This window comes from Phacochoerus africanus, chromosome 1 (assembly GCF_016906955.1).
Source record: "Phacochoerus africanus isolate WHEZ1 chromosome 1, ROS_Pafr_v1, whole genome shotgun sequence".
Classification (NCBI taxonomy): domain Eukaryota; kingdom Metazoa; phylum Chordata; class Mammalia; order Artiodactyla; family Suidae; genus Phacochoerus; species Phacochoerus africanus.
The window spans coordinates 45052084-45074331 of record NC_062544.1 but is presented as its reverse complement, the minus strand read 5'-3'; the positions used below and the strand labels follow the sequence as shown (position 1 = coordinate 45074331).

The following is a 22248-nucleotide window of genomic DNA, read 5'->3' as shown; positions in this document are numbered from 1 at the left end:
TTAGGGTTTCCTTTGCTGTGAAGAAACTTTTTAGTTTGATTAGGCCCCATATGTTTATTTTTGTTTGTATTGTTATTATTCTAGGAGGAGAATCTGAGAAGATACTGCTGTCTTTTATGTCAGAGAGTGTTTGGCCTATGTTTTCCTCTAAGAGTTTTATAGTGTCTGGTCTTATATCTAGGTCTTTAATCCATTTGGAGTTTATTTTTGTGTATGGTGTTAGGGAGTGTTCTAATTTCATTCTTTTCCATGTGGCTGTCCAGTTTTCCCAACACCACTTGTTGAACAGGCTGTCTTTTCTCCATTGTATATCCTTGTCTCCTTTGTCATAGATGAGTTGGCTGTAGGTGTGTGGGTTTAATTCTGGGCTGTCTATCCTGTTCCACTGATCTGTATTTCTGCCTTTGTGCCAGTACCATATGGTTTTGATGATTGTTGCTTTGTAGTATAGTCTGATGTCCGGGAGTCTGATTCCTCCAGCTCCATTTTTCTTTTTCGGGATGTCTTTAGCTATTCTGGGTCTTTTATGCTACCAAACAAACTTTAAAATATTTTGTTTGAATTCTGTGAAAAATGTCCTTGGTAATTTGATAGTGATTGCATTGAATCTGTACGTTGCTTTAGGTAGTATAGTCATTTTGATGATATTAACTCTTCCAATTCCTGAGCATGGTATATCTTTCCATCTGTTTGTGTCATCTTTGATTTTCTTTCATCAGTGTCTTCTAGTTTTCAGAGTACAGGTCTTTTGTGTCTTTAGGTAGGTTTACTCCTAGGTATTTTATTCTTTTGAATGTGATGGTAAATGGGATTGCTTCCCTAATTTCTTTTTCTGCTGTTTCATTGTTAGTGTATAGAAATGCTGTTGATTTCTGTGTATTAATTTTGTATGCTGAGACTCTGCCAAGTTCATGGATGAGCTCTACAGTTTTCTGGTAGAGTCTTGAGGATTCTCTAGGTATAGTATCATGTCATCTGCAAATAGTGATAGTTTTACTTCTTCCTTTCCAATTTGGATTACTTTTATCTCTTTTACTTCTCTTATTGCTGTGGCTAGGACTTCCAGAACTATGATGAAGAGTAGTGGCGAGAGCAGACATCCTTATCTTGTTCCTGATCTTATGGGTATTCTTCTAGCTTTTCACCATTGAGAATGATGTTCACTGTGGGTTTTTCATGTATGGCCTTTATTATGTTGAGGTAGGTTCCCTCTATGCCCACTTTCTGAAGGGTTTTTATCAGAAATGGGTGTTGGATTTTGTCAGAGGCTTTTTCTGTGTCTATTGAGAGGATCATAACGGTTTTATCTCTTTCAGTTTGCTAATGTGGTGTATCACATTGATGGATTTGCCAATATTGAAGAACCCTTGCATCCCTGGGATAAATCCCACTTGATCATGATGTACAATCCTTTTAATGCATTGTTGGATGTGGTTTGCTGGTATTTTGTTGTGGATTTTTGCATAAATGTTCATCAGTGAAATTGGCCTGTAGTTTTATTTTTTTGTGGTATCTTTGTCTGGTTTTGGTACCAGGGTGATGGTGGCCTCATAGAATGAGTTTGGGAGTATCCCTTCCTCTGCAATTTTTTGAAATAGTTTCAGAAGAATAGGTGTTAGCTCTTTCTCTAAATGTTTGATAGAATTCGCCTGTGAAGCTGAATTCTGTGCTTTTGTTTGTTGGAAATTTTTAAATCACAGTTTCAATTTCAGTTCTTGTGATGGGTTCATTCATCTTTTCTATTTCATCTTGGTTTAGTCTTGGAAGATTGTACTTTTCTAAGAATTTGTCCATTTCTTCTAGGTTTTCTGTTTTATTGGCGTATAGTTGCACATAGTAGTCTTTTATGATCCTTTGTATGTCTGTGATGTCCGTTGTTACTTCTCCTTTTTCATTTCTAATTTTATTGATTTGAGTCCTCTCTCTTTTTTGCTTGATAAGTCTGGCTAGGGGTTTATCAATTTTGTTGATATTTTCAAAGACCAGCTTTTCATTTCATTGATCTGTTCTATGGTTCTTCTTTGTTTCTATTTCATTGATTTCTGCTCTGATCTTTATGATTTCTTTCCTTCTACTAACTTTAGGTCTTGTCTGTTCTCTCTCTACCTGCTTTGGATGTAAAGTTAGCTTGTTGATTTGAGCTTTTTTTTTGTTCCCTGAGGTGGGCTTGTGTTGCTATAAACTTTCCTCTTAGAACGGCTTTTGCTGCATCCCATAGGTTTTGGAGTGTTGTATCTTTGTTGTCATTTGCATCTAGGTATTTTTTAATTTCCTCTTTGATTTCTTCAGTGATCTATTGGTTTTTTAGTAGCGTGTTGTTGAGTCTCCACGTGTTTGTGTTTTTTGCAGTTTTTTTCTTGTTGTTGATTTCTAGTCATATAGCGTTGTGGTCGGAAAAGATGCTTAATATGATTTCATTTTTCTTAAAGTTACCAAGGTTTGATTTGTAGCCCAGGATGTGATCAATCTTAGAGAATTTTCCGTGTGCACTTGAGAAGAATGTGTATTCTGTTGCTTTTGGATGGAATGTCCTATAAATATCTATTAAGTCCATCTAGTTTAATGCGTCATTCAGGGCCTGTGTTTCCTTATTGATTTTCTGTCTGGTTGATCTGTCCGTTGCTGTAAGTGGGGTGTTAAAGTCTCCGACTATGATTGTGTTATTTTTGATTTGTCCTTTTTAGTTTGTTAGCAGTTGCCTTATATATTGTGGTGAACCTGTGTTGGGTGCGTAGATATTTAAAATTGTTATATCTTCTTCGTGGATTGATCCTTTGATTATTATGTAATGTCCTTTTTTTGTCCCTGAAAATATTCATTTTAAAGTGTATTTTGTCTGATATGAGTATTGCTACTCCAGCTTTATTTTGATCCCCATTTGAATGAAATATTTTCTTCCATCCTCTCACTTTCGATTTGTATATGTCCCTAGAAGTGAAGTGGGTCTCTTGAAGACAGCATATAAATGGGTCTTGTTTTTGTGTCCATTCAGCCAGTCTATGTCTTTTGGTTGGGGCGTTTTTGTGTCCATTCAGCCAGTCTTTGTCTTTCATTTGGGGTGTTTAGTCCATTAACATTTAAGGTAATTATTGATATGTATGTTCTTATTGCCATTTTATTAATTGCTTTGGATTTGTTTTTGTTGCTCTTTTTTCTTTCCTTCTTCTCTTGTTCTTTTCTGCCTAGAGAAGTTCCTTTTGTATTTGTTGTAAGGCTGGTTTAATGTTGCTGAATTCTCTCAGCTTTTGTTTGTGAAGGTTTTGATTTCTTCTTCAGATCTTTATGAGAGCCTTGCTGGGTAGAGTAATCTTGGTTGGAGGTTTTTTCCTTTCATCACGTTAAGTATATCCTGCCACTCCCTTCTGGCCTGCAGAGTTTCTGCTGAAAAATATGCTGATAACATTATCTCGGGGTTCCCTTGTGTGTTATTTGTTTCTTTTCCCTAGCTGCTTTCAAGATTTCCTCTTTGTCTTTAATTTTGGTCAATTTGATTAATACGTGTCTCGGTGTATTCTTCCTTGGGTTTATTTTATATGGTACTCGTTGTGCTTCCTGGATTCGAGTGAGTGATTCCTTTCCCATGTAGGGAAGTTTATTATTACTATCTCTTGGAATATTTTCTCTGTCCCCTTCTCTCTCTTCTCCTTCTGGCACTATAATACGGATGTTGATGCATTTAATGTTGTCCCAGAGTTCTCTGAGACTCTCTTCATTTCTTTTCAATCTTTTTTCTCTTTTCTTTTCTGCATCCGTAATTTCCTCCAATCTGTCCTCCACCTCACTTGTTCATTCTTCTGTCTCCTCTATTCTGCTGTTAGCTGCTTCTAGTGAATTTTTTAATTTCAGTTATTGTATTTTGCATGTCTTCTTGTTTAAGTTTTATATCTTGCATCTCTTTGGTCAGTGTTTCCTGTAAGTTATTCATCTTTGCCTGCAGTTTATTTCCAATGTCTTACATCATCTTTAGCATCATCAGTCTAAAGTCTTTTTCCTGGATGCTGGGAATCTCCTCCTTGCTTAGCTGATTTTCTGTGGTTTTTCCTTTCTCCCTCATCTGAGTTATAGTTCTCTGTCTTTTCATTTTTATAGGTTTTTGGTGTGGTGACCTTTTTACAGATAATAGAGTTGTAGCCTCTCTTATTTCTGCTGTCTGCCCCCCTTGTGGCTGAAGTCAGTATGGGTGCTTGCTGTAGGCTTCCTGATGGGAGGGGCTGATGCCTGCCCACTGGTGGGTGGAGCCAATTCTAATCCCTCTATTGGGTGGGGCTTAGTGTCTGGATGGGATTAGTGGCAGCTCTGCACCTGAGGGTTCTTTAGGTAGCCTGTTTACTGAGGGACAGGGATGTGATCCCACCTGGATTGTTGTTTGCCCTGGGGCTTCTCAGCACTGACTGAGGGTGTGGCCAGATTTTCCCAACATGGCCACCTCCAGAGGAAGGCATGGCTGCTGAATATTCCCGAGAGCTTTGCTTTCAATGTCCTTCCCTCACAACAAGCCACATTCACCCCTGTTTTCCCAGGATGTCCTCCAAGAACTGCAGTCAGGTTTGACCCAGATTCCTATGGAGACTTTGCTTTGCCCTGGGACTCAGTGCGTGTGAAAGTCCGTGTGTGCCTTTTAAGAATGGGGTCTCCATTTCTCCCAGTCCCGTGGAGCTCCTGCACACAAGCCCTTCTGGCCTTCAATGCCAGATGCTCCAGGGGCTCTTTCTCCCAGTGCTAGATCCCCACACATCAGAGTTTGATGTGGGGCTCAGAACTCACTCCTGTAGGTGAGTCTCTTTGAACCAGTTAGTTTCCAGTCTGTGGAGCTTCCCACCCGGGAGGTATGGGGTTGTTTATATCATGAAATCACTCCTCCTACCTCTTGATGTGTCCTCCTCTTTTTCTTCTGGAGTAGGATATCTTTTTTAAGGTTTCCGGTCCATTTGGTTGAAGAATGCTCAGTCTCTAGTTGTGAATTTTGTTGTTTTTAGGAGAGAAGTAGAGCTCCAGTCCTTCTATTCTGCCATCTTAATCCTGGTCCTGTATGTGATTTGTACTTGTTTCCCTCTGTCTTTGCCTTTTCTCAGTATTAGAAAACTGTTTTCCACTCAGTTGTGGTTGAGAAAAATTATATCCTTTTTTTGATTTCACATTTTTTAGTTATAAGTTTTTGTTTTTGTTTTTTTTGGAGAACTACCTACTGTTGTTCAGAGCATATTTTTCTACTAGGCTCTTTATCTTCCTTGTTACTATATAGAATTTCTCCTTTGCCATGTGGATGACATGTTGAAAACGTTTATAGTTTGCTTACCATCAAGATACTTGTTTGTTATTTTAATTTGCTTCAAATGTTATTCACTTTAGAAATGGATGATGGATCTTCTCGAAGAGATCACTTCATGAGAAGTGGATTTGCCTCTGGGAGGAGTTTGGGAAACCAGGGTAAGTATCTTTCCCTAGTCTTCTGTTAAATAGTTGAATAGTGGAATGAATAGAGGCTGTTTAGTGCAAAGCTAAATCTGTTATAACTTAGTATACAATAGAATTTGTTGGGATAATGAGTTCATTTTAAAAAAATGTTGGTGTTCTTTTTTGCTGTTGTATACTTTTGGCTAGTAGGAAATAGTTAAATTTATCAGGTAGCTATTTTGGTTAAAGATAGTTGCTTCACAGAGCTGCTTCTTAATGTGTTGATGATTACTGATTCCCCACAATTGTCTTGGGAAGAATATTTATAAAAACACCAGATATTAGAATGTGAACGACCTCTTAAGTATTATTCTTAAGAAAAGACAGCTAAAATGGGAAGCAGCTAAAATGTTATTTTCCCAAAGCAGAATTTTTTTAATCACTAGTTTTATAGAACAGCCAGCACTAGATTTGACAGATACTTACACACCACCATACCTTCCTCAAGTTCATTTTTAGATTTGATATTAAAATGCTGATAACATTCTGTACTATGTTTTATTATAGTACAACAAAATATTTATTAGAACCTAAAATTTAATTTATTTAAAAATTCATATGACCATATATTTCTTGTTAGGGTTAATTGGTAGTTTCATATATACATGACATTTTTTGGTGAATTTATTACGTGTTATTTTTTGAAAAACTTATGATATATGATATATCTTGATATTTTTTGGAAATTAAAGGTTGATGTGTATGGTATTTTATTTGATATATGGATGACTCAATTTTTTTTAAATACAGTTAACACAAATTTTATATTTTAATATGTTTTTATTACTAATGGAAATAATTTATTCTTTAAATAAGCATATATATTTTGTTTTTTAAGCCTGCATATTAAGTAAGAAGCAATGATGATTTGAACTGTATAGTTGTGCTAAGAGGTTCAAGCGTGGATTTTGTTTGCAGCTACTAACATTAGAAATAATAAATTTCGGAGTTCCTGTTGTGGAATAGTGGAAACGAATCTGACTGGGAACCATGAGGTTGCAGTTTTGATCCCTGGCCTCACTCAGTGGGTTAAGGATTGTCATTGCTGTGAGCTATGGTGTAGCTTGCAGACACAGCTCGGATCTGGCATTGCTATAGCTCTGATGTCTGGCAGCAGTATCTTCGATTAGACCCCTAGCCTGGAACATCCATATGCTGTGGGTGTGGCCCTAAAGGAAAAAAAAAGCAAAAAAAAGAAAAGGAAAGAAATAATAAATATCTTAATGTAATATGGAATGTAATATGTAGATATTTTTCAAAATCCTATTTTAGAATGGGTTATACTTTGTTAAGCAGACTTCTAGATATTGTTGAATAAAGCCTTTTTAAATGAAAAAACCATCACTGAGGCAAATTTTACTACAGATCATTAATTCCATATTTTATAGGTTGAAATACATTAAATTTCTTTCTTTCTTTTTTTTTGTATTTTTGCCTTTTCTAGGGCTGCTCCTGTGGCATATGGAGGTTCCCAGGCTAGGGGTCTAATTGGAATTGTAGCTGCTGGCCTACACCACAGCCACAGCAACTCGGAATCCAAGCCATATCTGTGACCTACTTCATAGCTCACGGCAACGCCAGACCCTTAACCCACTGAGCAAGGCCAGAGATTGAACCCACAACCTCATGGTTCCTAGTCGGATTTGTTAACCACTGAGCCACGATGGGAACTCCTTATAATTGACTTTTAATTGCTTAACATATATATTGATCAGTTTTTCATTGTTCATGAGTTATGGCCTAAAAACTCTTCTTGAATAACGCACTTCTTTAGAATCCGATGAAAATACTGGTAGTTGCTTTTACACGATTTTGCATGTGGCATTGGGAGTTTCAGAGATCATTTAACCTCCTTGTGTTAGGGTGTTACAGAGATAAGACATTTACGAGGATCTCAAGATAATGCTTTATTTTTTTCCCAATGATAGTTTAACAAATTATGACATTTTGGTATCTGTTCCTAATTTTTTTTTTTTTTTTTGCTTTTTAGGGCCACGCCTGCAGCATATGGAGGTTCCCAGGCTAGGGATTGAATTGGAGCTACAGCTGCTGGCCTGTGCATCCTATACCACAGCTCACAACAGCGCCAGATCCTTAACCTACCGAGTGAGGTCAGGGATGGAACCTGCAACCTCATGATTCCTAGTCAGATTCGTTTCTGCTGCACCACGACAGGAACTGCTAATTTTTTTGTTTTAAATAAGCATTTCCTTGCCATGGCAACTCTGCCCTCAAAAGTCTTAAAGTAGTGGTAGAGAAATATTGGAAGGGAATGTTGCTGCAAAAGAAATATACATACTGTGCTGTGAGAATGTCACTGAAGGATTGATTATGGTCAGAGGATGAAGGAAGACTTCACAGAAGAGGTGGCTTTTGAACTTGGCTTTTGAAGAGTAAAAAAAATTTTGCTAGCAAAAATAAGAGTAAGGGAAGGTCAGCCTGAAGGAACAGTATGTAAGAAGGTAGATAATATTAGAAATTCACAATGTGGATTATGGGAAGTTGTTTGGTATGAATTAAAATGTTGAGTGTTCAGAATTGTATGGTGGGAAATAAAGCTAAGAAAGCCAATATGGGGAAATACTGTGAAGGAGTGTAAGGTAAAGGGAAGTAGTATTCATAGCTTTTTTTCTTATGTGGTCCCTTCCTAATTTTATTTTTAAAAGTGAAAGATGAGAATGATTTAAACACTAGGAAAATAAGTAAATAATAAGTAGAATAATTAAAAACAATACAAGAGTGTATGGGATTTCCCTTCATGGCTCAGCAGTTAACGAACCCAACTGGGATCCACAGGGATGTGGGTTCGATCCCTGGACTTGCTCAGTGGGTTGGGGATCCAGCGTTGATGTGAGCTGTGGTGTATGTTGCAGACGTGGCTTGGACCTCACATTGCTGTGGCTGTGGCATAGGCCAGCAGCTGTAGCTCAAGTTTGACTGCTGGCCTGGGAGCTTCCACATGTCACGGGTGCGGCCCTAAAAAGCAGAAAAAAAGAGAAAGAAATAAAAGCAATAAGAGGGTAAAATTTTCAATAGCAGTGGCTTTCACATGGGGATAGTATATAAATAGTTGCCTCTTGATAGAGGTTTCAATATACAGAATATTAGGGAGTTGAATTTTTTGATTAAAGGTCTCTAGTAAAATAGCTAGTAGAAAGCTCTAGAAAGTCCTATCATGGCTCAGTGGAAATGAATCTCACTGATATCCATGAGGACCCAGGTACGATCCCTGTCCTTGATTAAGTGGGTTAAGGACCTGGCATTGCTGTGAGCTGTGGAATAGTTTACACATGTGACTCAAACCTGGCATTCCTGTGGCTGTGGCATAGACCAGCAGCTACAGCTCTGATTCGACCCTTATCCCGGGCACCTCCATATGATGTGAGAGTGGCCCTAAAAAGAAAAAACAAGAAAACTCTATTTCACCAATAGTATATTTATGTTTTTACTTTGGTATCATAATTTAAGACTTTTTTGAAAAAGAAGGTGCAGGGATATTTTAAGTTTTTATAATATTCTCTTCCCATCTTTGAAAGTAACCTTACTCCAAAGATGCATTTTATTCCTAGCTTTTGATGACACACTTAATTTTATGTATTATAGAGTTTTAATTATATCTGAACTTTTTCAGATCCTGGCGAATCTAATAAAAGAGAGAATACATCCACAATGGGTGGTTTTGGTGTTGGAAAGAGTTGTGGAAACAGAGGTAATCTGCTTGTGATATCTTAAATCAAAATTTAAGTGACCTCAAGCTTTATAGTCTTTGAGTAGTGTTTCCCTTTTTTTTGTCTTTTTTTTTTTGTCTTTGTTGTTGTTGTTGTTGTTGTTGTTGCTATTTCTTGGGCCACTCCGGCGGCATATGGAGGTTCCCAGGCTAGGGGTTGAATCGGAGCTGTAGCCACCGGCCTACGCCAGAGCCACAGCAACGCAGGATCCGAGCCGCGTCTGCAACCTACACCACAGCTCACGGCAACGCCGGATCGTTAACCCACTGAGCAAGGGCAGGGACCGAACCCGCAACCTCATGGTTCCTAGTCGGATTTGTTAACCACTGCGCCACGACGGGAACTCCGTGTTTCCCTTTAATGTATATAGAAAGTATGTGCTTTTCCTAAGAATTTATGAAGCTTACATGAAGTGCTTTCACTTTCTTAGTTATAGTTTAGAACAGCAGTTTATGTTGCTTTGGATGTCTGCTGTTCTATTTAGCTTTTTTCTTTTTCTTTTTAATAGCAATGGTATTTGCTGCAGTGTCTCTTCAAATTGATTTACTCCAGAGGTGAACTCCAGTTCTTTTCTTCTGTACCCATGACTTCCTTTCCCTGCTCCCACAAACATTAGCGCTATCTAATTCTTCCAAGAGTTCATTGGAGTCTCTGTCTTTTCTTGAGCAAAGAACTAGTAGAAGCTTTGAAATTAAATATTTTCCATAAAAATTTTTAAACCTGTAAATTAGAACAAGCAGAGTGTAAGATCATGACCAATAGCATGTAGGTGAAAGATTTTCTTTCAGTAGCATGTAGGGAAGTATGGAGGGGAAGAGGCAGTAGAATATAATCCTTTTCTGAACCAACTTCGAAGATTGCAAATATTTAAATGAATAAAAAACTCAAAACCTACATTTTGTGATACATAATCTTTTTATAGGGATTATCTTTATATCTGCTCAAGGAAAAAGTATCATCCAATCATATATTGAGGTCATAGAGTACTTACTTTTATACATGTTAATTGTGTTTTAAATTTCCATGAAGTTTAACACTGGAAAGGTTATTAGATTTTGTTGAACTTGAGGTGTTAAGTGACTTGGTATGTTTTTATTTGTGTATAAATTTAACATCTGTCAAATAGTAATTAATTGGTCTCTATAGTACTGAAGCCATAATTTAATATTTAGATTAGATATTAATTGACAGGCATTATATATTGACATTTAAATTTAAATCATAGTTATAGTATTTCCTGAGTATGTAGTAAAGGTTATTTTATTAAGACTTAACATTTAAAAATTTTGAAATATTATTTATGGATGCTTTTAAAATTAAATTAAAGGATATATCTATATGCTCCAGAAATGTATAAATCTAGACATAAGGTTCTATAAAGTAAGAGATTTGACAGCAGAGCTTGGTGAAAGATTGTTTTTTGAAATTTTGTAAACAAAGAGGAGTAGAGGAGTTCCCACTGTGACACTGGTTTGAGGATCTGGTGTTGTCTCTGTGGTGGTGTGGGTTTGATCCTCTGCACAGTGGATTGAGGATCTGGCCTTGCTGCAGCTGTGGCGTAGGTCACAGCTGTAGCTCAGATTTGATGCCTGGCCTAGGAACTTCCATGTGCCATGGGTACAGCACAAAAAAAATGTTGGCAGAATTTCCTTGTTACTGAGAAAGGAAAAAAATTTTGATTTTAGTTGTCCTCTAGCAGATGAGGAAATTACAAATTAATTTATAAAATTTTAAAAATGTTGATATTTTGAATAGAATGTATGTAGTGGTTATACTGATATGTGTATATACCCACGTATCACACATGTATATATAGAGGAATACATTACATTTGAGGTAATAAAACATTAGCAGATATTTTGACCTTAATAAACTGCATGAGGCAGAAGTTGTAATACAATCAGTATGAATTCTAATTCAATATTTATATATACACACTTGTATGTGACTTATCCTATTTTATTTTATTTTATTTTGCTTTTTAGGGCCACACTTGCGGCATAAGGAGGTTCCCGGGCTAGGGGTCTAATTGGAGCTACAGCTGCTGGCCTACGCCACTGCCTCAGCAACACAGGATCCGAACTGTGTTAGCGACCTACACCACAGCCACGGCAACACCAGATCCTTAACCCACTGAGTGAGGCCAAGGATTGAACCCGCAACCTCATGGTTCCTAGTCAGAATCGTTTCCTCTGCGCCATGATGGGAACTCCTAATTTATCCTATTTTAAAGGGGCATGGTAGCTAGAAGTCCCTGTAGGGTCAGTCTGTTCATTAGCTCCTTCCTCCCCTCTTCTTTCCCTCCATTCATTCCTTCTCTTTTTAAATATGGAAGTAGAGGTAATAGTTGTTTTCAGAAATTGCAAGTTTAATTTTATATTTTGTGTAGGTTTTTCAAATAACAAGTTTGAAGAAGGTGATAGCTCCGGTTTCTGGAGAGGTAAGTTCAGTGTTTTTTTTGTAGTGACCTAAGAATTTAACGCCCAGAATACATGCTAAGATTAAGTATCTTAGTCTATTCCAGTTCTAATTTATTTAAACCCAATTTTATAAAGCAGCTATAGCCAGAACCTTAACTAAGAATGCAAGTATCCTCATTTGACCTATTTTTACCTGCCTGAATTAACCTATGAAGTGCAACTTTTGAATGCTGTGCTACCTTAAGAAAAAGGAAATAGTAAAAAGAGCAAGTCAAGAATCAGAACTCCACTTTCATATACAAATACAGTTTGGGACATGTAAATTCATACTTAGATTCAAATTTAAGTATTGATAGTGAAAAAAGATTCACAAGAATGTGGGTCACTGTTGAAATCAGTGACATTTCTGTGAAAGATACTGAGATACTGGTTTGGAGGAATACAGATATTGATGAGAATAGAGTAATGTTACTGGAAGATAGACTACAGTAATTGGCATACTTTCCCAGGAAAACCTGATTGAGTAGATTTGGGTGAGGCCCTGGAACCTGTATTTAAAAAGAATCCCTGGTGATTCTGATGACTCTCTTGTATGGTAACCACGGATTTATGGAATCTTTATAGCATAATATACTTTAGAGTTCCAGACTTTGTTTCATGTCCTTGCTCCACTATTTGCTAGTTGAATGATGTAGAGCAAGTTGCTTAATTTCTGGGAGACACAATTTCCCATTCTGTAGAACGGAGGCCATCCGTATTATAGGTTTTAGGCTCACTGAATGAGAATGTGAGTAAAGCATGAAGTTTAGTACCAGACACATTCATGGTAAATAGTAAATGTCATCCATTTTCTTAAAATATTTGAGACTTGATCTTAACAGTGATTCTCAAAATGAAAACCAACATTCTCTTGTTGGCAAGCCCAGGAGCAGATTTTGATATCATGATAGAAACTTTTCCTCTGCACACAGATGGACAGCAAGTTTTGTGGTTGTTATTTTCCCTGCAATGTCATGTCCCTTAGCTGGTATAGCAATTAGGAGCTCAGATTTTGGAGTTAGGCACCCTGGGTTTGAGACCCAGATCCTCCTCCTCAGTTGTATTATCTTGAAAACATCTCTGATTTCTCTTTCTATATTTGTGAAATGAGAGTAATATCCACCTCATAAGATTTTGTGAGGACTTAAAAAGTTAAAATATAATTCATTTAGAACAGTGTCAGATACTAAGTTTTATGTGTTATTGCTATTATTTTTATATAATTAATAGGTCATAACTAATCTTGGGATTGTTATTTTTGTTTGTACTTGGCTTTATTTTTTAGCTCTACAGAGGTTGTTTTTTATTAAAGTAACTTTATTTTGATATCACTTAAGACTCAAAGGAAGTTTCAAAAATAGTACAGAGGTTTTCCTTCTTCTAATGTAATTATACCCTTCACCCAACTTCAAAAGTCATAACCTTATTTTACTATCCAGTGTAGTCAGAATAACTATGAGTTTGTTTTAGGAGAATAATTGGGCAGAGATTATGTGAACCGTCTTTGTCCTTGCCAAGTCCCAAATTAGTTCATAGCTTTTTTTTTTTCCCCTAAATAATGTTAGCTATCATCATCATTATTCCAGGGCAACCTTCTTTTCAAAATTCTTACTTTCCTGTTTAGCATCCTTGTATTAAATCCTGCTTCTAAGAAAGTTGTCTTGACGTTAGATGGCTCTTCAGGAATATTTGTCAGTTGTTGATGTCAGCTCAAATAGAAGCCTTCAACAGGAGCTCTTGGTCCTTGTTTATTCTAAAACAATATTAATCAGGTAGATTAGTACCTTTGCAGAGAAACTTAACAGCTTTCAGTCTGTTTAGCCACTTGATATCATCACTGTGATCTAAAGTTCTCAGATATTAAACATTAGTGACATGTACAAAGATCTGTTGAAAACATCTTAACTTTTTGCAAACATGGCTTTATTAGAATCAACTAGAAAGCTTAAAGTTATTACTAAAAATTACATTAGTAATATGTACTTTTTTAATTTAGAAAAATTATTCCTTGTCACTCTGCACATTCAAAATAAAAATCTCTGGAGGTGGATTCTGATAATCTATTTTTAACCAACTTTCCAGATAATTTTTAGGCAGCTTTTAGTGCTGCCCTAATACCACTATTTAGAAATCTTTGTAATATTATTTGATAATGTCACTAAAAACAGAAAGCCAGGATATCCCCAAATTCTTCCATTAGGATGAATGGCAGAAAGTTTGCATATATCAAAACTAATGTCTCCGGTTTACTAAGAAAGGCAAGTTATAGAAATAATGATAACATTATGAAAAGAACAGTTCTCTGCATTTCTGAGAACACATTGATTACTTAATTGTTTAGATATTTCTGAAACCTTTTTTTGGTTAAACATTTATGAAATTTTTTTTTTTTTGGCTTGTGGTAGCATTTGACAGATTATACACTTAACATTTAACTTTTAGATAAGGTGATTTGTAAGGGAATTGACTGAATGATGTCTTTATATTTCTGTTTTTAGAATTATTTAAAAATTGAAATGTTTGTTTTAACCTATGAAGATATTTTTCTTACTGATTTCTCTTAGGACAGTGCTATTCTTTAGATACTATGTTAATATAAATATTTAAGTAATTATTTAGATGCTATTCACGTGTTAAATTTTTATTCAAGAGTCTAATAATGACTGTGAAGATAATCAGACACGGAACAGAGGGTTTTCCAAGAGAGGCGGTAAGGACCACGTTTTGGAACAGTTTGTATTTAAGATAGAGATATTAAACTGACAAAACTTATTTTGGAAGAGCTGAAAGAAAGAAAAATTCTGGTGGTGAAAACCTTTAAAGAAAAATATTTTGCTGTATGTTTTATGCTATTACTGTTTGAATTAATACTCAGTAGTAGGTGTCCCTCCTTTTTCTTTGTAATGTCACAGAATTTTTTCTAAGACCTCCAAAGTGTGCTATGAAGTACACATGAGGGACTGTGTGAATCTTAGTCTGTCACAGTGTAGATGAGCTGGGATGTCTCTGTCTCTGAATAGGATCATTGGAGATATGGGGGAGGAAAGAAATTATAGATTACTTTTTATTCAACTCTAGCAGTACTTCATTATACTCTTCTAATCTTGCCTCTAATGAACTGAGGTGTAATGGTAAAAAAACTATCATGCTCAATTCTTGATTATCTGTAGGCAGGCACGTTAAAATTGCAACAACAGGAGTTCCTTTGTGGCACAGTGAGCTAAGGATCCAGTATTGTCACTGCAGTGGCCCTGGTTGCTACTATGGCATGGGTTGGATCCCTGGCCTGGGAGCTTCCACATGCCTCCACTGTGGCCAGAACAAAAAATTAACAATAACAAAACCCACAGAAAACCACAATGAACCTATCATAAAATTGCTACAGGTGTGCAAATCTACTTATGATAAAAGAGTTTATTGTTTGGAACTACATAGTAATCAGATATATCATTATTTTTGCTGCAACTTGGAGATATCCTTTTCTTTTGCCTATTAGGTGGTTAACTCGTTGAACAGTGGGCCTTCCTTAATGAAGCTGAGACTTGCTGTGGATTTCAGTATAGCCTTGGTGGGGTTGTAAAGTGGAGAGGATTTTGGAGGTGAAAGGAATGGCTTGTTTAATTAGTTGAATCTTTTTATGGCAGTTGCAGGGGGCCATCCAATGATGGGGAGGAAATTTGGCTACAAAGAATTTAGACTCCTTTTTTAGCATTATTCTCCTCCCTACTTTAACCATCAATTTTGCCACTAATGTTCCTAAAACAGAGCTCATATTTTAAAATTTATGGTTGCTTTCTGCTGAAGACTGAATTATCTTCATTACTATTAAATTTTCTTTAAATCACTTTAATTCATATTTAAGTGAAGCGGTCAAAAGCCAATTGAAGCTCTGTGTGCTTGATCCTGGCTTATTGACTTGGGTGACTAAAAGGAGTAGTGATTGTTTGAGGGTACTACCTGATTGCTATTCTCTTTATTTTATTTTACTTTATTTTTTATTTTTTGTCTTTTTAGGGCTGCATCCGCCGCATATGGAAGTTCCCAGGCTCGGGGTCTAATAAGAGCTACAGCTGCCAGCCTACACCACACCCACAGCAATGCAGGGTCCAAGCCGTGTCTACAACCTACACCACAGCTCACAGCAATGCTGGATCCTTTAACCCACTGAGAAAGGCCAGGGATCGAACCCGCAACCTTATGATTCCTAGTCAGATTCGTTTCCAGTGTGCCACAATGGGATCTCCCCCACTGTGATTTTAATTTGTATTCCCTTAATGGATTAATGAAATACGTGGGCTTCTTGTGTTTATTGGCCATTCGGACATCATCTTTTGTATAGTGCCTATTCAAGTCTTTTGCCTACTTTTCTGTGAGTGTCTTTATTTTTACCTTTTTATTTGTAAATAATTTAAAACTTACAGAAAATTTGCGAGAATAGTGCAAGCAGCTCCTGTATGACATTTATATTGGGCATCTTTTGATGAATAGAAGTTGTTCATTTTAATCAAGTTCAATTTACCAGTCTTGTCTTTTATGATTAGTGCTTTTGTTGTCCCGTTCAAGAAATATTTGTTCCTTCTGAAGTCATAAAGATATTCTATTTTCCTTTTAAAACTTTGTCTTTTAGCTTCCACATTCATATTGTAATTTATCTGTAATTTATTTTTGTATATGGTTTAAGGTAGATACCAATGTATACTTTTTTCCCCATTAGCTGGTTGATCCAGTATAACTTACTGAAAAGACTGTCCCTTCCACTCTACACTGTAAAGCTGCCTTAGGTATAGATTAGGTGGCAGTAAACATATGGAACTGTTTCTGGAGTTAGTTCCATTACATTGATCAGTTTTTCTATTTTTGCACCATTGCTATATGGTCTAATTACTGTAGTGTTATAATAGGTTCTGGTATTTGGTAGTGTTAGTCTTTCAGATTTGTTCTTCAAGATTACCTGAATTATTCTTAGTCTTTTGCAGTTTCCATATGATTTTTAGAATCAGTTTATCAATTTCCAGAAAAAACCTAGTGGAATTTTTATTAGGATTGCATTGAATCAGTAGATTAATGTGGGGAGAATGAATATCTTTATGATACTGAGTCTTCCAATTCATGAGTATCCCTGTTTTTTTAGGTCTTTAGTTTTTCCTAGCTATGTTTTGTAGTTATCACTGTGGAGTCCTTATACATATTTCTGTACTTTAGTATTTGATATTTTGTGATGCCTATATACATATCTACATATACATATAATATGTATATATTTGTCTTTTGTCTCTTTAGGGCTGCAACTACGGATAATGGAGGTTCCCAGGCAAGGGTTCTAATTGGAGCCACAGCTGCCAGCCTACTCCACAGCTACAGTAAGGCGGGATCTGAGCCGTGTCTGCAACTTACACCACAGCTCACGGCAATGCCAGATCCTTAATCCACTGAGCGAGGCTAGGGATCGAACCCATGTCCTCATGCATAATAGTCGGGTTTGTTAACCACTGAGCCATGATGGAAACACCAATATATATTTTTTATTGAATGAGTACTTCATATAATATAAACTTCACCATTTTAAAGTATACACTTCAGTAGTTTTAATTATGTTCATTTTGTTGTGTGAACTTCACTACTAGCTAATTCTATAACATTTCCTCTTTCATAAAAAGAAATCCTATGGAGTTCCCATCATGGCACAACAGAAATGAATCCGACTAGGAACCATGAGGTTGCGGGCTTGATTGTTGGCCTCACTCAGTGGGTTAAGGATCCGGCGTTGCTGTGAGCTGTGATGTAGGTCACAGATGTGGCTTGGATCTGGCGTGGCTGTGACTGTGGTGTAGGCCGGCAGCTGTAGCTCCGATTAGATCCCTAGCCTGGGAACCTCCATGTGCTGCAGGTACAGCCCTAAAAAGCAAAAAAAAAAAAAAAAGAAATCCTTTGCTTATTAGCAGTTCCACGTTTTCCCCTTCTTCCTATCCTCTGACAACCATTAATCTACTTTCTGTAGCTATAGATTTTCTGATACTGGGTGTCCCATATAAATGATACTATATATGGTCTTTTTGTGTCTGACTTCTGCACTTAGCATGATGTTTTCAAAAGTTTGTCCATGTTGTAACATTCTTCATTCTGTTTTATTACTGAATAATATTCCACTGTTTAGGTATACTACATTCTGTTTATCAGCTGATGGACAGTGGGTTGTTTCCACTTTGGGGCTATTATGACTAATATTGTTATAAAAATTTGTGTACAAATTTGTGTCAATCTTTTTTTTTTTTCTGGATTATGTACCTAGGAATAGAATTTCTGGATCATATGGTAATCTTACATTCAACTTTCGAGGAATTGCCTAATTGTTTTCCTCAGCAGCTATATTATTTTACATTCCCATTCACAATGGCTGAGGACTCTAGTTTTTTCACATCCTCACATAACTTGTTACTGTTTGTCTTTTTGATTGTAGCTTTTCTAATGGATATAAAGTAGTATCTCATCATTTTTTATAATTGAGATACAGTTTATGTACAATATTAAGTTACAGGTGTACAACATAGTGATTGATAATTTTTAAAGGTTATACTCCATTTATAATTGTTAAATATTGGCTATATTCCCTACTTCTATAATATATATACTTAGTATCATTGTGGTTTTGATTTGTATTTTTTGATGACTATGATGTTGGTCAGCCTTGTATTAGCCATTTGTATCTATTCTTTCAAGAAATATCTAATCAGATCCTTTGCCCATTAAAAAATGGGTTATTTGTCTTTTTATTGTTTTTAAGAATTCCTTATATATTCTTGATTCAAGTGTTAACAGATGCATGATTTGCAAATATTTTCTCCTTTTTATGTGGGGTGTGTTTTCATTTTCTTGGTGGTGTCTTTTGAAGCAAAAAGTTTTATTTATTTATTTATTTTTTTTTTTGCTGCACCTGTGGCATATGGAAGTTCCTGGGTCAGGGATCAAATCCATGCCACAGCAGTGACCAAAGCTGCTGCAGTGACAACACCAGATCTTTAACCTGCTGTGCCATCAGAGAACTCCCAAAAAGTTTTAAATTCTGAGGCAACCCAATTTACCTATTTTTTCTTTGGCTGTTTATGTTCTTGTCATATCTAGGAAACCTTTGCCTATTCCAAGGTAATGTAGATCTTCACCTCTGTTTCCTTCTAAGAATTTTATAGTTTTCATTCTACTCTTAACATTTATGTTTTTTGATCCATTTGAGTTCATTTTTATATGTGGTATGAGATTAGGAGTCCAACTTAATTCTTTGGTGTGTGGATATACAGGACCATGTGTTCATGTTTTATATTGGCATGTGTAAGTCCAGATCTTTTTAGATTTAATCAGCTTGCAGTTTTTTAAGCTTCTTGGATGTATAGATTAATATTTTTCATCGAATTTGGGAAATTTTCTGCTTTTTATTATGGTAGAATAACTAATATAAACTTTGTTAGAGTTTTAATTTTAACTCTGTTTGCATGTATAATTCAATGGCAGTGAGTACTTCTGTATTTCTGCAATGTTGTGCAGTTGTCAGCACAACATTGTTTCCAAAATTTCTTCATCACTCATCCAGAAACTTATATTCATTAGGCAATAGCTCCCTGTACCTTCTTCCTCTCAGTCTCTGATCACCCTCTGTTTTATGTTCTTTATGAATTTGTATATTCTAGATATTTCATACAATTAGAATCATACAATATTTGATCTCTTTTGTTTGACTTAATTCTTTTAGCCTTATATTTTCAGTGTTCATCTTGCATGTATCAGAACTACATTCCGTTTTATGGCCAAATACTATTCCATTGTATGTATACCTTTAAAAATGCATTCGTTGCTGTGAGCTGTGGTGTAGGTCGCAGATGCGGCTTGGATCCCGCGTTGCTGTGGCTCGGCGTATCTGTTTGAGTCCCTGTTTTTGCGTCTTTTGATTATATGTGTAGAAGTGGGGTTGTCAGGATGGGACTGGGGTAAGTTAGAATATGTTACAAAGTCACTGTTGTTAGTGAGAATCAGCCTTTAAAAAAAAAAAAAATTCCTTGGGTTGCTGCAAGTCCTTGACTAATTTTCAGTTTGGAAAATGCTAATTTGACAGTTTTGTCCATTATTTTTTCTTTTTGAAGTAGCAGAATTTGGAGTCTTTTATTTTGCCATTTTTCACTGATATCAGTGATCCATTATCATTTAAAAATGTTTATTTCCTAGTATATAGAAATACAATTGACTTTTGTATGTTGAAGTTTCAGTGACCAACCTCACTAAACTTAATAGTAAGTACTTTTTTTAAATGAAAAAAAGGTGTTCTTTTACCAAACGTTAAATGATTTATAAACTCATTCCTTTCTGCAGATTGTTATTAGCTATCTTTAAGAACTGCAGGAAATGTTCAGCTCTCCCTTATGAAATGTAGAATATACCTTATGAAGGGACTTAGGTTACCTTTAAAAATATTGGAATTTTGCTGTGGCACAGTGGGTTAAGAATCCAACTTCAGTAACTTGGGTCAGTGCGGAGACATGGGTTTGATCCTCGGCCTGGCACAGTGACTTGAAGGATCTGACATTGCCACAACTGTGGCTTAGGTCACAGCTGTGGCTCAGATTCAGTCCCTGGCCAGGGAACTTCCATATGCCATGAGTGTGGCCATAAATATATAAATTAATATATGTATTAATGTTATATTATGAAAAGCAAAATTTTGAATGGTGAATTTTGAAAAATTTAATAACTCAGAAAAGCACAGAATACTCTTATACAAGTACTCATATATTACTTTCTGGATTTAACAGAATCATTTTGTCATATTTACTTCAAATATAGAAAAAAATTTACATAATTACTGGAGGACCCATCCCCCCTTATATTTTACATCTTCCCTTTCCCAGAGGTAACTTAACATTGGTGTGTACACATTTAATATTATACTTTTTGTGACTTCTCTATTAACATTTTAAAAGATTTGTATCAGAGTTTCCTGGTGGCTGAGCAGATTAAGGATATGGCATTGTCACTGCTGTGGCATGGGTTCCATCCCTGGCCTGGAAACTTCCTCATGCTGCAAGCACAGCCAAACATAAATAAATAAAAGATTTATATATCAAAAGTGTAGATCTTTTTCATTTATTTTAACTTCTATAGTGTTTTACCTTTTCACCTATTTGTTTTGACAAAGGTAATTATTTTTAAGACCATGTAGGATAGGTGGAGTTTCTGGCCCTATCTGTAACCAGGAAGGTCATGCAGACTTTTAATTCTGCATAACATCTTTGTTCTTTTCATTTTTAGTTCCTAAGCTCCTTATATAACTTGAAATTAGTCTCAACCATGAAAAGAGCTTGTTCATTTAAATGTTTGAGTCTCTGTTGTATATGGAATCATTAAATTATAGATACCAGAGGTACTGAGACATGTAGTTGTTCATCAAGGAAAATAGATTTGAAAAAGAACCAACTTGAATTTACAGAAAATATCAGAGTGATTAAAACGTGATGGATTAAATATATTAAACACAGATGAATAGAATAAATGAATCCAAAAAGAGATCCAAAGAAATTCTGTAAATTTGGAAATGGAAAGCATGAAAGCTCTTAACAGATATGGAGAATAGAATAAGAAATTCTGTTATTCCAACATGTGTCTGAATATCTTCTGAGGAGAAAACTTAAAAAACAGGAGGAGGGAAAATAGGAAAAGGAGACTCTTCACAGATAATAAATGAGACATTTCCAGAGTAAAAGAGGTACAAGAATCTTGAACAAACTAAATAAAAGCAAATTTATACCCTTATACATGTATTGAAATTAAATATTACAGAGAAAAATGTTTTAAAACCACTAGAGAAAAAACAAATACACCTGGAAAAGAAAAGTAGATTGACAGCAGAATTTTTTTCAGTAAGGTCAGAGGTCAGACTATAGTAGAATTCAGAATGGTCAGGGAGAATAGCTCTGAACCCAAACTGCTGTATATAGGTAATAATATCATTTCATATAAAGATGATTTTAGTACTTTAAGCCATTGAGGAAAGAACTACTAAATTATATATATTATCAAGAAGGAAACTGAATTCTGGAAGAAAGCAATGATAAGACAAAATAAATGAAAATATAAAAATTGGTAAACATACTATTAAAATAAGTAGTGACTGTATAAGCTAGTAATAATAATTATGATTAATTTAGGGATTTTAGAAATAAGAAAGAACTAAAATATTAGCAAATGAAAAGCCTCAAGTTCTTTGCCAGTTCTGTAGGAAGGAGAATATGTTGAAACTAAAGATTTCTTAGGAGTTCATGTCGTGGTGCAGTGGTTAACGAATCCGACTAGGAACCATGAGGTTGAGGGTTCAATCCCTAGCCTTGCTCAGTGGATTAAGGGTCCGGCGTTGCTTTGAGCTGTGGTGTAGGTTGCAGACGCGGCTTGGATACCGCGTTGCTGTGGCTGTGGCGCAGGCCAGTGGCTACAGCTCCAATTAGACCCCTAGCCTGGGAACCTCCGTATTCTGCGGGAGTGGCCCTAGAAAAGCCAAAAAAAAAAAAAAAAAAAAAAAAAGATTTCTTAAATAGGGTATAACTGAAGGGTAATCAGAAAAAGGATAAAAT

The 22248-nt window shown here is 35.8% G+C and overlaps 1 protein-coding gene across 1 annotated transcript in view; it reads left to right on the top strand.

The window, feature by feature from the left end:
- Window positions 1-22248, top strand: part of DDX4 (DEAD-box helicase 4) — a 104709-nt gene that overhangs the window by 46382 nt on the left and 36079 nt on the right. Inside the window, exons 3-6 of the mRNA XM_047759146.1 lie at window positions 5350-5427; window positions 9086-9163; window positions 11572-11622; window positions 14292-14351. Coding sequence (XP_047615102.1) covers window positions 5350-5427; window positions 9086-9163; window positions 11572-11622; window positions 14292-14351 — 267 coding nt within the window. The remainder of the gene's footprint in view (window positions 1-5349; window positions 5428-9085; window positions 9164-11571; window positions 11623-14291; window positions 14352-22248) is intronic.